This window comes from Anser anser (genome assembly GCF_964211835.1).
Source record: "Anser anser genome assembly, chromosome: 4".
In the NCBI taxonomy this organism is placed as follows: domain Eukaryota; kingdom Metazoa; phylum Chordata; class Aves; order Anseriformes; family Anatidae; genus Anser; species Anser anser.
The window spans coordinates 45,383,078-45,398,482 of NC_139724.1; the positions used below are offsets into that span (position 1 = coordinate 45,383,078).

Below are 15,405 nucleotides of genomic sequence, written 5' to 3' on the forward strand. Positions count from 1 at the left end.
GCATCTATTGGAAATAAGGGGTTCATATAGAAATACAGATGGACTATGAATATGAGATTCTGAATCCATTATACCCAAAGGAAGTCCCTGCAAGATTAATTTGATAAATCACTAAAACCCAGGAGATCCTGTTTTTACAAAAAGCTACATTGTACTGTTTATCAGATTAACTGTAAGTCTTTAATAATGCCCTGGTTATAACCTGAATCCTTTGAGGATATAGATGATATCAATTAAAATATGTTGTTGCAAAGGAAATGATGGGGCCCCTCTTTTCTCCCCGTTCCACCCCAACCCCTTGGCTTGTGTTAATACACCCTCCATTTCTTGGCTAACGGGGCTGTAATTTGTTCCTCCTCAGACCGAACTGTGGTATGCCATGCCACATGTTATTACAGATTTTACATGTCAGTGCACCTTATCGATTGTCCCTGAAAATGTAAAATATCATGGTTTAGCATGTCCATTTTATGAAAACTTGTTTCTTCATAGTGTAGACACTTTGATACAAGCTAATAAGCTTTTCAAATAGCATTGATAGTTGGCCAGTTGTGTGCTTACTCATCTTAAGAATCACTATGAAGATTTTCTGCATAAAAGTTTCCTTCCTCTTCTTGATTGGCTCCTGTTTTAAGACATACAGAAAATAGATATTCCAGATTCACACATCTCCATCAGGTAGTGAAAGAAATTGCTTGTAAGACTCATGCCTTCTATTATTTGAACTACTTTGCTTTTGTACAAAGTGGGGGAAATCCACCAGCAACATCACCAAAGATAGTTAAGCAAGAAAACCAGTAAGAAAATAATACGTATAACAGGGAGGAAACAGATTTTTTTTCACTCATTTCCTGTCAACATAAAGAAATAAAACTAGGAAATAGGTAAAGTAAAACAGAAAATAAGCCTGAACAACTGGCAGAGAGTTCTGACAGAGAAAGAAGGTAAAGATGATGACTACAGGGGAGGTTGAGATCTGTTTACTGTGTGAAGACACAGTTATTTAGATTGCTATATTTCACATCATTGTTGATTTACACTTATTTTATGAGTGCATTTTCCAGTTGTTTGTCTTAAGTGTCTAAAGATAAGCCCTTTCTTTGCCATTCACAATTAAAGTTCATTGTCATCATCTTCTGTCCCTTAATCAAAGCCTCTTGTTTTCCAGACTGTTGCTTGTGCTCTGCTAGTTTTTGGTGACTTCACTTTTTTTCTTTATCAAAATACATTCAAGGAAATGTTGGGCTGAAAGAGACCCCAGGAGATTTTCATACCTGTTTCATTCCTATTTGGTAGAGGGGAGTAAGCATGTACCTAAACCATCTAGGTATGCACCGTCTCAACTCCTAAAGAGTTCCCCTGAAGAAAATTCTATGACCTCCATAGGTATCTTTTTGTATTCTGATTTTGAAATGTGCTCATTCGTCTAGTGTTGTTTTTTTATGTCTTACTTAAATCTACTTCTGTACTGCAAATTAAGTAAATTATTCTTTGTCTTATGCCAGAGAATGCCAAGAAAAATTCATCACCATCTTCTTTGTTGCAGATGAGCACACTGCAAAATTGTTATGAACATCCTTTGTCTTTTCTTGACTGTATAAACACAATTATCTTAACCTTTCTTCATGCACCTGTTTTCCCAAACTGTTTAATTTTTTGTAGGCATTTTTTTCCTGTCGATTTTTTTCCTTTTCACGTGTATGCTTGCTAAAGTCAGCTGCCCAAACAAGCAGAGCCACGATGCCTAGTTGAGACCTTAATAGTCCCAAGTAGAGGAGAGTGATTTGGGGACTGTGCTTTTTAACAGCAGAATCAAATTCATTATTCATATTTTGTTTGGAATTCATTATTATTCTCTGTAGTGGTCCTATTTGTTTCTTTGATTTCTCCATCCTACATGTAGAGTGGTTTTTGAACTTCATTTACTGTGTGGAAGTCATTTTGCATTCTGTTTTCGTATTCGTTAGGGATTACGGTCCTACCCAGAATAGTGTCATCCACATTTTTTACTTTATATTCCAAATATATTTATATCTATATTCACAAATTACATATGCCAATACAGCCCTCATCTTGCACAATGCTTACAAATCTTCAACAACAGTTATGGTGTTGTTGCTTGTTGTAGTAGCGATCAGTATCTTTTTATTCTCCCATCTATCTATATTCACCTGTTTTCTTTGTCTTGTCCTCCAGTTGTAAAGTGACAGCCTTCTTCTACCTCGTAGTTATTCTGGTTGGGCTGCTACATTATATGGTAATGAAAAATAAAGTAAAAAAATACCAGCAACCACAACTCAGCAAATGCAGTACAGGAGCTAACAGAACACTGGGTAATGGAAGTGTTGTAAAACAAATGCCTGTATGAAATGCAGGATTACTTCTCTGGTAAGACTTGTTGGGATGTTGCGTTTCTGGATTTTTCAGCAGACTTCTTAGAAGAATCTGTAAGATTCCATTAAGAGACATGCTGCTGTGTGATCTGCCAGAGAGAAAATGACAGAACTGAGGAGGAGCCTACTGATCTGGTTGAAGAGATTTTATGAAGAAAATTTGATACCTTCTTAATTTACGGTCCTTTCTGCCTTATAGAGGGGGACTTCATGCAAAATCATGCTGAGGAGGATCACTCTTAAATGTTATCTAATTTCTTTTTCCTGCCTTTTTTCACCTAGCAGGTCCATGTGTCTCTGCGTTATTTTTTCTGCACTTCAACGTCAGCCAGCATTTTGTTTTACTGTGCAATCTTTGTTTGTCGTGATTGCTGTGAAAACTGCGGAAATGTAGTGAAAACCAAATGTCAAATATCATTTAAAAATTGTCAGATCGTGGAGTAAATTCAGCTGAATGCCATGTTCTGGTATCCTTGCATTCTTCAAAGCACTTTCTTCTGACACAGAGTCTCATCCAATTCTTGGAGGGGTAGATTAAAATTCAAGTTAGCTTTTGGAAGTGTTTAACATGGGTGACTTTTATCTTCCAAGTTTTACTGCAGTTTTGCCCTTAGGGCTCTTTTGAATGACCTTTGTTTTTCAGTAGACCTCATGAAAATTTTAAGATGAGCAGTCCTGGTCGTGAAGGCATATATTTATCTGAGTAATACATTAACATAGCTCAGATGTTTGCTAGCTTGTATAGCACTTACTAACTTGTTTTATGAAGATGTGGCTCTTCAAAGCCCCGTGCAACAATTTTAAGTATGTTCTGACTGTAATGTAATAGAGGTTTATGGTGATAGCTGTTAGAGCCCCCTAAAAAGAGTAATGTTATTATATTAATAAATCATTGCACAATCACATCTGATATTACTGAATTGAATGAATGAATTTGCATAGTGTACTCATAAAGCATATTACTTGACAAGTTTTCTTAAAATGAAAATTTGTTTGAATATTTTTGTTAATAAAAATATATGCTATATGTTAGCACCGTTTTACTATGTGATTTTGTAGTTTTCTAACTGATTGAAGAGTGCCAGCAATGGATTAATGTTTGATAGCTACGGCTGTTTAATGCACATACACACCAGTCTGTCTGATTCTTTTCTGAAGAATTGATTAGAGTACCAGCTTACCAGCTATAGAGTATGCATTTGATCTCAATAGCTTTTTAAAGTGTGCACACTCAAGTCTGTCTGAACACAAATGTACTCAGTGAGACTGTTTAATAAACAATGACCATAAATTGAAATCAGACAGTTGTATAGAGGTAAAGCACAACCTTGGATTCTGATGTGTTAAATAGTAGACTTAAGAGTACCTTTCAAGTTATTTCAAAGAACTGTGGCAGGGGGATTCTAATATTACTCGATTGCAGAGCTTACACATAAACTTCATTTAGCAATCTAAGTCAAAATCCAGATCACTTTGGAAAGGGTAGAGTAGTAGATTGTTTGTGTATATAAGAGAAATTAACCTGAAATGCAGCTGGGTAAACAGGATATTTCAAATGAATGATCTTTGTGCTTAACACCTGGTTCTGGCTAAGTATTTGGTTAAGCATCACTGTCCAGAGTATGCAAACTTATAGAGAGTGCAGGAAATGACATAATCACTCTTTAGAGCAAGGTAAATGTTTTAGTAAACTAAAGTTAGTTTGGGAGTAGCAGAATGAAAAGCAGCAGAATAAAAACATGGTGAAGCAGTATTCTTACAGAGAATCTCTTTTTATTTTTTTTCTTTTGTCTTAAGTGTAGGTCTTAGTTGATCTTTTTTACTGTGCTGTCCACAAATGTTTTTCATTAGAGTGTTGCACTGAACCTTTAATATTTGTTATTTTTAGCTGCTAGATTCTCCTACAGAAAGTTTGTAGAGCTCCCCAAAAATGTTTCATGAAATGTGATCTCTGTGAGGAAGTTCTGCTGTCGAAGGCTGTAGTTCCAAAAGGCTAAAAAGTATGTTTAGTTGCGCTGTGACCAGGTTAAGGTGAGGCTGCTGAAAGCAAGTGTAACACAGGGGAAGGTGAATGGTAACCTGGACAGGGTGTGCCATTGTAAAAAGTACTTATGCTGCATGAGTTGCCTCTGTTCACCAGATGAAATAACAAAAATGGTGAAGTCATTTCTTTTATCAGTATAATTACCAATATAATTACTCTGACTTTGACTTTTTTTAAAGAATTTGTTTTTTCCCATGTTCTTTAGCTGATGGTAGATATTGCCAACAAAAAGGGTACCTGGTTGTTAGCCATGTATGCATATATCCTTCATGCATGCCTTATGTGTAGGTGCTATGTCTGGAAGTGGAAATGTATTGAACTGAATGAAACTAAGACCTGCTAAATTCTAAATAAATGTGTCCCTAAGTGGTTTGTTGGAGCACAATTATTTTAAAACCACACCTGTAGTTAATCAGATTCTCTTTCTATGAGTAGAGATAAATCCTAATAGAGTTTGATGGTATTTGTATTTTGAAATTATTACAGTAGTTATGAAGTAGTTTTTGTGTTATTTTTACTTATGGCTGTTTTACTAGAAGGAAATGTTCTCAAAAGGTATTCTGCATCTGATTTTTAAGCTTTCATATTAATCATATTTTAAATGGATTGGTTATTATGATTTTGCATAGCCTTTGTTTCTGAATAAAGTTCTAGTGATTTTTTAAAAATGAGTATGAATACTATTTATGAGAGATACTGTTGTTCATTGGGGGACTAGCAAAGGGGATATCACAATATCTGTAGGTATTAGTGTAGTTGATGGCTAAGAAATAGTTATGGTCTGTTAGAGAATTTCTGTATATGTAAGATGTGTGATCTTGTTTGAGTCAGGTATTTAATTATCATTAAATGCTCATTTTGCAGGTTCATGAGACCTTTGAGTGTCAGGAATGTGACAAGAAATTTATTTCAGCTAACCAGCTAAAACGCCATATGATAACTCATTCAGGTAACATACAAAATGACACAAACCTACATATAATGTGTTACATATTTAGTTTATATTCAGTTTTACCTGAATTGCTTTCTTATAGAAGGCTTAACAAATTAATTCTGTGTTGCTCTTGGCTGTTCAAGCAGGTCTTAGATTGCAAGGAAACCATCTAAGTTTTCGTTTCTAAGCCTTTCAAAAATCCAAGTGTAATGCAGTATTCTTACACCTGTTGCTGCTTTGTCAAGCTATTTTCTCATACTAGTTGGCTAGATGATGTCAGTTAGCTGGGATAGGGCAAAAGATTGTTGCTTGGCTTATAGAGGAGGTGAAGAACTAGGGAGTGGCATTTTATGTTGAAAAGAAGAGGATGGGAGCTGAGGTATGCCGTCAGGCAGAGATCTGTGATAAAAGGGGAAACATTCATGTATATTTATTTATATATATTTAGTGGGCTCATATATGCACAGGGTTCTCAGTCAGAGGAAAAACAGCTCATACCCCACACCATTTTGTAGCCCACACACAAAAGTTTCATTGTGCCTGTTTTCTGCCAGAACAGGTCGCTGTGAGCAGGGAGTTGCCTGTCCATAGGCTTTGCAGTAGAACGCAAATTGGCTCTGCCAGGATTTCTGATCACTGCAATCTAATGATTTTATCTTTCACCAGTGATTAGAAACATCAACCAACACAATGGAAACACAAATGTTGTTCTGTCAAACACGTTAACATTTTAAAAATGCAGGTTTTACAGCTGCACAGGCTTGTAATTGAACTATTTTCTTGGTATCAGTCCACACCAAAAGCTCATTTCTTGTAACATAATCTATATCTCAGAGGCTCTTAGCTTGCTTTTGACATTTTTGGATGAGCATTAATGTTGCAGTCACCAGTCAAAGCATAAAGGCCTTTTTCATAGCAATTTTTGGTTTTGAAAGCTAATATGTATATTGTTAATTAAGTTTTAAAACATTTAAACTGTCATGCCCTCTTTCACATTTGTAATCTGGAAACAGGGTTTTCCTCTTTGAAGTCATTCTCTTTTGATTTAAGCTAATTAATCAGAATTTAGTGTTAGCAATGATTATTGCAAAGAATGTGCCAATTTCTTGAGATACACCATGGCTCATCTTTTGTGAAGTGACATAACTGTCTAACATAAAGGGCATTAGTTGTCTTTCTAATTGGTTTAATCTTAATTGGGTTGACTTAATTGCAAAAATCTCTCTGAGGAGATGACTGTCTCTGCCTTTCATCTTCTCCCCCTGTATAAAACAGGAGATTAAATGTCCCCCACTCATTTTCTACAGAAAAACGCCCCTACACCTGCGAGGTTTGCAATAAGTCCTTCAAACGACTTGATCAAGTGACTGCACACAAAATAATACACAGTGAAGATAAACCTTATAAATGCAAGCTTTGTGGAAAGGGATTTGCCCACAGAAATGTTTACAAGAATCACAAGAAGGTAAAGCACTCTGCTGTTGTTGTTTACAGGTCTGCCAGCCTCAGATTTACAGATATTTTTTTCTTTAAATGGTTGAACATTAAGCTCTGGCATGCTTATAAACATGGGATTAAAGTATTGGAAAATGTATTTTTTAGTGATTGTTGTTATAAGCAAAATCTCAAGATAATAATTGTAATTAGAACAAAATAAGTGAAATAAGAAGGAAATCACGCTTGAATAAAAGCATCAAATATAAATTCCCATTTTGACTTTTGTTTTTTGTTCTGTTTTTGTTTTATTATTTTTTTAACAAGTTAAATTTTAAACTGCTCTAAAATGTCTTCAATTTTATTTTTTAAAATACCACATTTGAATAAAACTGTAGTCCTGTTGCAGTCATTCCTAGTTGTTAGACTTAGCAGTAGATGCTTTCCAAACTATACTGGATTTGCAGTGAGTAGTGTTCCCACATTAAAACAACATCAGAAGAAACATTACCTGAGAAATAGGCTCCTGAAGGGATGCTCTGCTTCTGTTGATTTAAGCTCAAATCTGCTTGACCTAATTTTCATAATGCCTGTCATTAATTTTAACCTGGGTTTACATTTTTAATGGCAAAGCTGTATCCACAATGGCTGTATCAGAATTACAAGACAGAAGAAAATCTCTATTTTTGTGCCCAATATTTGGCACTATTTTATTTTATTTTTCTACTTTCCCCTTTTCTTTCCCCCTTTTGATGAAGCTGATACACCCACACTTACAAGTCTTTTGCAGTTTGGCTCATGTTATATGCCATCTGGGAATTTGGCACAGGATCTTTGCACTATCTCTTGCACTTTCAGCAATAAATCATATTAGAGTAATAATAATGCTTCTCATAGGGTAAAATGGTGATGACTGTCTAAAACAGAAAACAAGCAGAAATCTGCTGAAAGACAAGATTCACTCCCATATATGTTGTGGTTACATCTTGTGTTTTAGACTTTAATGGGGCAGAATCTCACAAATTGGATATATTCTAAGAAAACACATAGAAAACTGTCTGGACAGATACTTCTGTATCTTAAATGAATAGTTTTTATGTGTTTCCCTAGGTTAATTTGCAGCTGATTCCTGATAGGGAATTTTGGCTGTGAGTGGACTTTGGGTTAAGTATGAATAATGAGCGAACACTTTGACCCACTTTCAGTGTTCAAAACAGCAGCACCACTAACATAAGCAAGGATTGCATAAAAGAATGTCACAGAATTGGTTCTTGTGTCTGTCAGGGATTAGAGACTCCACATAATAGGAGAAACATTAAAATTTAGTGTTAGCAAGTACCTAATTTTGACAGAATTCTTTAAAGCATGTTGGAATACTTATTTTCTGAACCTGTTTGCACATAGTACTGGCTGTAAATTGATCCTGTCCTATAATGAGAAAAACTTATTTGTGTCTTTACATAAAGTTTACCCAAACACTTGTGCATATTCACCCACCTACATTTAGGTTTCTAATTTCACTTGCTAAATGAAGGGATAAGACTGAGGGACAGGACTTGATGTAGATTTCCTGAGCTGCTTTTCTGAGACACCTATGTTTCTACTGAGTATAGAAGTTTTAAAGATACTGATTAGCAGAACAAGGTGCCTAGATTTGGCCTTAGCTGTCCCTAAAATCTTCAGTCCAGTAAGTAACATATCTTTAACAAAGGTAAACAAGGAGAGGTAGGAGATAATAGAGGGAAATATGAATATGTATACACAAAACAAATTGTAAAGTGTAAACCAAGTATACGTTAGTTTGTGATGACAAAATAGTTTTAAGTGCCATTATTTAGGCAGGGCTGTACTACTACAGAGGGAAGAGAGTGAGAGTTCTGTTGCTTGGTCACAGAAATGATGAACCAGTAAGAGTGGAAATGTAAACTTTTATTTCTCATACTTCTGTGTATTTGTTCTTCTCAGGTTTTTAATGAGTCTTCAGATGTGTACTCCCTTAAGACCATACTCTAGGTTTCATTTTCTTCTGAAGCAAGAAAAATTGACCTCAGTTATAATTGAAATTATAAGTGCTTTTTTGAATTACTCCTTTATGGAGGCTACTTGATCTGTGTTTTTTTTTTGGTTTTTTTTTTGGAAGTATCAGAATAAAAATGACATTTGGCTCTCACAACAGATGCTTTAAAATATTTCTCGGATGTAAGTGAATGGTCATTTCAAAGGTACAGAAGGAGATTAGTTCCTCACATTTCACTGGAAGATACACAGTGGTTTTGCTATGAGCACATCTACTCTGCTTAGTGGAGCACTGGGATGTGAACCCTAACTTAGCACTCGTTACACCCTTGTAGGTACAGATCTGAGAGGCAGGAACCATTAGTCTTTTTGTGGTATCACTCTGATGTACTGCTGCTGCACACAAGCACTACGCTACTCTGCGTAGGTGCATGTGCAAGCTTGCTTTGTCACTTGCTTGGAGATAGTGTTATGCAGCGTGGAAAGAGCTCAAATGTCTTGAAAAAGCTCAGACTAAATCACTGAGTGGTCATGGGAAGAATATGGTTCCATTTTTTGTGACAAAGTGTAAGGATTAAAGTTGTGTTATTGCAGTGGAAAATGCCACTAACATTGCATATTCAAAAGTAGTTGTGCAGGCATAACAGTGGGAAGGTATGTTAAGATAAGCAGATAAGAGGAACAGAATAATACCTGAAATTAAGAGACGAGCACAGTATTGTGTTACAGATAAAAGTAGTCACTTTTCATTCAGGACAGACTGGATGAATGTGAATATTCTGTGCCATGTAATGCAGGTTACTTCTATACAGGACAATGCAAAGTTTTCGCTCCATCTGCTACTTTGCTATGTATAGAGGATGAGTTCAGAGAATAAAATATGAGGAAATGACAGTGAGCAGAAGTAGGTCACCAGACATGGGATTTTAAAGGGTTTATGGTTAATCCAGGGATATTTGGTCCTGGGGAGCATAATGATTTAAAACAATTGTATTCCCTCATCTTCTCTACTGGGAATGGGTAGCCTTGGGCTGGGTTTGAACTTCCACAGATGCTGTTGTAGGAAAGGCTGCCATGAGATATTCCTTAAAAGCCTATCCTTAGTTGCTTTGATTATATGACTGTCCAAAAAGTGCACTGAATTCTTCTGAAAATGGCTATCTGCAAACCTTAAAGGGTTGGAGGTGCAGGCTTTTTGTGGAATGATGACTTCATTTTGTACAGTTTCTGATGACAGACGCCAGTGTCCACACTGTATCCAAATGAGCCTAATCCAGCATCTATAATTTCTGTACCTTTCAAAATACTGTAATCAGTGGTATCCAACAGAAAATAAGGAAGTTAGAAAGGAATTGTTTACTCTATTTTAAAGTATTTAAGGGGATATAAACATGGAAAACAATTTAAAGAAATGTGTTTAATTTTTGTAATCAAATAGAATCATAAATTGTGTTTTTCTACATAGTGAATATGCAAGTAGAGGGAAATGTATATAATATAGTAGGAGTTTTTGGTTTTGTACTGTTGTTTATGGTCCTACTGGCATTTTAACAGTGGAAAGGTTCATTCAGCAATTTGGATCTCCTCTAGAGGAGACAACAGTAAAAACATCCGTTTTGGGTTTGTGCTTTATTTTCCGTTCTCCAGTCTGCTGGGAATGTCTGCTGAAGAAGTAGCACAAAATAAAGTAATGGTATTTTTTTAGTCTAGACAGACTCTTTCTCATTGGACTGTGATTATAAAGCATTGCAGTACTGCATCCAAACATTTAATGCATTTCAAGGCTTAACTTGCTACTGAATGACAGAAAAAGCTATGGATAGTTTAGAAAACTGTCTAAAGCTTCTATTTAGTGGTAGAACATCAGGTCACTGAAACTAATTGCAATGTTAGCAATATGTACTGCTTATATTCTGCTCTAATTCAGGTTGTAAAATGAGACTGCAACTCACATTGTTTAGTTTGACTGCCTTCTTTTTTTTGAATTCTAATGCTGCAGACTTCCATACTGGATGTTTCATCTTATTTGAATGGAAGGCAATTATAGAAATCTCTCTCATGAGAGCAACTGCAGTCCATTTTTCCGTATGTAAATCCAGAGCAGTCTAGTGCATTTTGCAAGATGCTGCTGGGACCCCTATCCAAAAATAAAATCAGTTATTTAATTGTATGAGCGTAGTCTATTGCTTTGTACTGCCGTGTACTTATATATAGCTAAACAACAAAGCCTTATTTATGTGTGCACTGTGTACCTGCTACCAGATATGTACATGTATCCTATTATATAGCAGATTGTATGGCTATTTAGTATATACCGTCTCTTCTAGCAGCTTTTAGTAAACTTGTTAGCTATTTTTTAATATTTAATGTAAGCTTGACAAATATACTGGCCTACTTTCGGGATTTGGAGTTCCTGTAGTATAAATGTGCTGCTCATAGTTGATCCCAAGCTTGCATAACTAAGTGAAGAGGTTTGACAGTGGTGTTGACACATGCATCTCAAAGAGCATGTGCCTTGACAGCTGACATTTTCTGCCCCTTCTCTGACTGAATGGAAGCTCTCTCTTTTCTGGAACCTATTAGTAGATCATAGGAGGACAGTATTAGAACTAATGTGCTTGTTTGCAGGGATACCTTTGCTCATTAAGATTTTCATGGCTTTTTGTAACACACATAGCTTGTTTCTGGGCTTTTCACAGATGGGGCAGATGAGATGGGATATCTATGTACCCTTGCATGTGGGTATGACTAGTTAGACATTTGTAGTGAAATTCAGAAATGTAGGTGAATTCTTGTATTTTGGTCAAAGCCTAGAAGTGGCAAGAGGATGCTAAGAAGGAATTATATGCAAGTGACTGTGCTCTTCAGAACTATCACTCAAGTGTTCTAAAACAGGGCATTTTTAAAGTAAATGACATGAAATTTGCGCTCGTGAAAGGTGCCAGATTGACAGCCTTAGAGACTGAACCCTTCTATTTATCCACAGAACAGGTACAGCACAGACAGCAGCACTGCGAGCTTCCCCACAGTGTCTCGTCAATATGTCTCAACCCTGTTCTGGAGGAACCACCTATTGAGGTGAGAGGGTAGTTCAGTCTCTTCATGTCCTGTCAATCCTTGGCCTAACTGCTGAGACTGCCAAGCAGGGTGTCAGCTAATGCAAACTGTGATGTAAACCTCTAGCAGCTGGATTCAGCAGATTTTATATAACTTGTAATATATTCCATGTGTTTGACAGTGCTCCACTTGCATTTTTGCTTTAAGTGACGTAGGCTTGGGGTCCAAGAATTCACTTTGAGTCCAAAACCTCTTTATAACATTGCAAGTACTCTAATGTTTCGGCACTGTTATTTATGTGAGAGGACATTTGTGTTAAAAATCAGTCTTGTTTTGAGGCTGTGAATTTACATGTAAGTTACTACACTGGCTCCCCATAGTCCTTCTTTCCCTCCCCATTTTAAGGGATAGCTATAAATGTCATATGGTATTAGGAATTTTTCTGCCAAAAGCAGAAATGGATCAGATGCACATGTACCATGCTAGTATTTACCCTTACCCTACAAAATTAATTAATTCTCCTATTTTCGTACATACTACTGAACATTTACTGGCCATCCCTTTTTCCCCTTGGCACTCCAGCTTCCATTTAAGGTTTTTGCAAGCTAATACCATGTTCAGACACTGATGCTTTAAAAATGTACTTTCCTTTACAAAAAATAGTAGGAAATTGGGTAGAAAAATTGTATAGATTAGTTTACTATCTATAGTGGGATAGCACTCAATATCGCTAGGAAATGTGGAGAGGAAAAGAGAAATTTACAACAGTAGGATGAAGCTGGATGTTTCCCAAGCTCAAGAAAAGAAACATGCTTCTGCAACTCTGCAGTTTGTGAGATTCATCCAAACTTAGCCTTTTATTTTATTTGTGGCTTTGAGGGCTGTTTCTATTTTTCTCCTTTTGAAGGCTATTGAGACTGTTTCTCAGCTATGGTGAATTTTTATTACAACAAACAAAAATCTTAGTTCTGATGCTTCTGTGTGCTTTTTGTTTCTTTTAGAATATGAAGTTCAAACAAGGATATGCAAGAGTAGTCTCATGATTTGAGAAATTTTCTTTGCCAAATTTTAGACTGCTATCTTGGGATAATCAGATTTGTTTTAATGTTAACATTAACTGAAAAAAAATACAGGATTTTGTGCACACCTCTTTAATTTTAAGGTTTTTATTTGTATTAGTGAGTATGTAAGGCCAGTGTTAGTGCTGATGAAGAAATGAAACTGATCTTGTAGTTTTCCTCCTGGTTATTCTGTATTTTTGTTTCTATTTACATGCTTGCCTCATATAACACTTCTGAGGACCGGGTTGGTACATTAATTCAGTAGCTGCTATGCTGACTTTTAGGATTCAAGATGATGGCAGAATGATTGTTTTAATTCCCTGTCCCCTGATACTTCAAATTGTTATTATATCCCCTCCTGAATCCAGTCTGGAAAATTAGCTATAATTACTGTAATGACAGCTAATTGATTTCCCTGAGCCTCTAACATGTCTTTCATCTGCAGACCCATTCTGAAGAGAGACCATTCCAATGTGAGGAATGCAAAGCTTTGTTCCGAACCCCATTCTCTCTACAAAGGCATCTGCTAATCCATAACAGTAAGTACTAATTCAGAGAGGAAAAAGAACTTCCTTACTTCTCATATTTGACTGAGAAAAACTGATGTATGCACCTTGCTCTAATATACAGCTTGCTATGTTAAATTAGTCTTAAAATTGAACTCTGTCCCCTGGGAGTTAGAAAATACAGGGCCAAATTCAAACCTTGCCTTTGAATGCACTTATATGCAAATCCAAATGCACTGTAGAAAATTTGTCCATACTTTGAGATCTGATGATGAGATTTCTTTCTGCGCTAAATGTGATAGCAGTACTTACATTTTAAGAAAGGAGAAATGGAAGCAAAGATAAGTAGGTGGCTTGCTCAGCTTTTGTAGGTAATCCATTTCAGAGTTTGAGACTGAGATTGTCTCTTCTGTGCCAGTCCAGGCTTCACTATAAGGTAATGTTTCCTGCCAGTAGCACATAACTAGCAGCCCAGAAGAATTCCGTGGCTGTTTTCCCTCATGAGTAATGTGTTCTTGGCAGTCTGTACTGTTTTTTAAATGACTATGTAAAGATTTATTTTCTATGGAGTTTTCTCCATCTAATGTTTACAGAGCCCTAAGCTGCCACTCAACCATGTGATTGTCAGCAGTTTAGATTTTAGAAAAATATTCATAATCTAAAAATTATCGTAGCTTAGGTGGCAGTGCTTTGGTATGAGGAGTATTTAGATTGGTATAATTTAAAAGGTAGACTTTCCTTTCTTAATCCAGTATAACAGTGTTTATGGTAGATGAATTATTAGGCTGAAGTGTTTGGCTTCTTCTTTTACAATTATCTTCTAAATCTACCACAATTTCACAAAGCACTGAATTTTGTAAAATCTTTATCCAATGTAAAACATTAAAAATGTTGTGGGGGGAGGAGAGAGTTCAAAAATGTTCAGTAAAATATGTATTCCAATGTTCTGTGCAGTGATAGGTGGACTAGGTGGATAGGTTTGCAGGATATCCAAAAGCAGTATTTTACAGTGTCCAGAATCTTCCGCACTGGTAAAAGGTAAAAGTCCCTATAAAAACACGTTTCACCCGTCACTACCCCCACCCCCAGGAGTGTGGGAGCTCAGGAAATTTGAGGTCTTTGAATCGGACATGATTTGTGGCTTTAGGTGTTCCTGAACCACCACCATTTAAGCAAATACAAGTATTTCAGCCTGTGAACTAGTCAGTCCTCCTTGGTGCAACAGCAGTCTTGTTGAGGGGCAAAGGTTTTTAAAGTTAGTAACTTCTTCTGCCTTATTAGGTAAAACTGTCTCCAAAATAAGTCAAAACATTAAAATAGTAATGTTTGGTATTTTTATTTATCACAGGGAAGATTGTCTCTTCTTGTTTTTTGGGGAAAAAAATGAAAACAACAACAAAAAACAACAGACCTTCTTAACAAGTAGTCCTTAATGCAGCAGAACATGGGCCAAAACCTTTATGGTCATACTGCATCTCTATCATCCTTTTATAAAAGAAATGTTGATAGACCAATAAGCAAAATAAAAAGTGGAAGTTATTACTAGGATGAACTGAAGAATAAGCAGTTCAGTTCAAGGCTGTGATTAAAACAAATAGGTCAGCTAGTCTAAGAGTTTGTGTTCCAAGTGAAGAAATATAGAACTCTTCCCCTGATGACATAACTCTGAAATTGACAGGTTATGTTGGTGTGAAATAAAGCAGATTTATAGGCATTGTCCAGGTACATTTGGATAATAGTGCCTCTCGTAGCACTGAAACATACCTTTCTTTAGAAAGGAGAGAAACAAAACCATCTCTAGATGTGTTTGGCTGGCTTTACTGATCTGTGCTGTAGGAAAGAAAAAATTGTTTGTGAAGCTTGAAATCTCTAGGAAAAAACGAAGTTGAGCCTGCACGATACATTCCTTTTAAATTCAGTATCCCATTGTTTTAGAAGGAGGCATGCTGAAGAATGATAT

At 36.1% G+C, this 15,405-nt stretch overlaps 1 protein-coding gene across 8 annotated transcripts in view; it reads left to right on the plus strand.

Moving 5' to 3' along the window:
* The window catches only part of PRDM5 (PR/SET domain 5), a 114,609-nt gene that overhangs the window by 53,030 nt on the left and 46,174 nt on the right, over positions 1-15,405 (plus strand). For 6 of the 8 annotated variants that reach the window (XM_083835142.1, XM_083835143.1, XM_083835144.1 and 3 more), the window contains 4 exons: positions 5,302-5,386; positions 6,679-6,836; positions 11,813-11,899; positions 13,385-13,478. In XM_083835142.1, the coding sequence (XP_083691268.1) occupies positions 5,302-5,386; positions 6,679-6,836; positions 11,813-11,899; positions 13,385-13,478 (424 nt within the window). Of the gene's footprint in view, positions 1-5,301; positions 5,387-6,678; positions 6,837-11,807; positions 11,900-13,384; positions 13,479-15,405 lie in introns of all 8 variants that reach the window. The other 2 variants (XM_083835138.1, XM_083835139.1) reach the window with 2 other exon arrangements.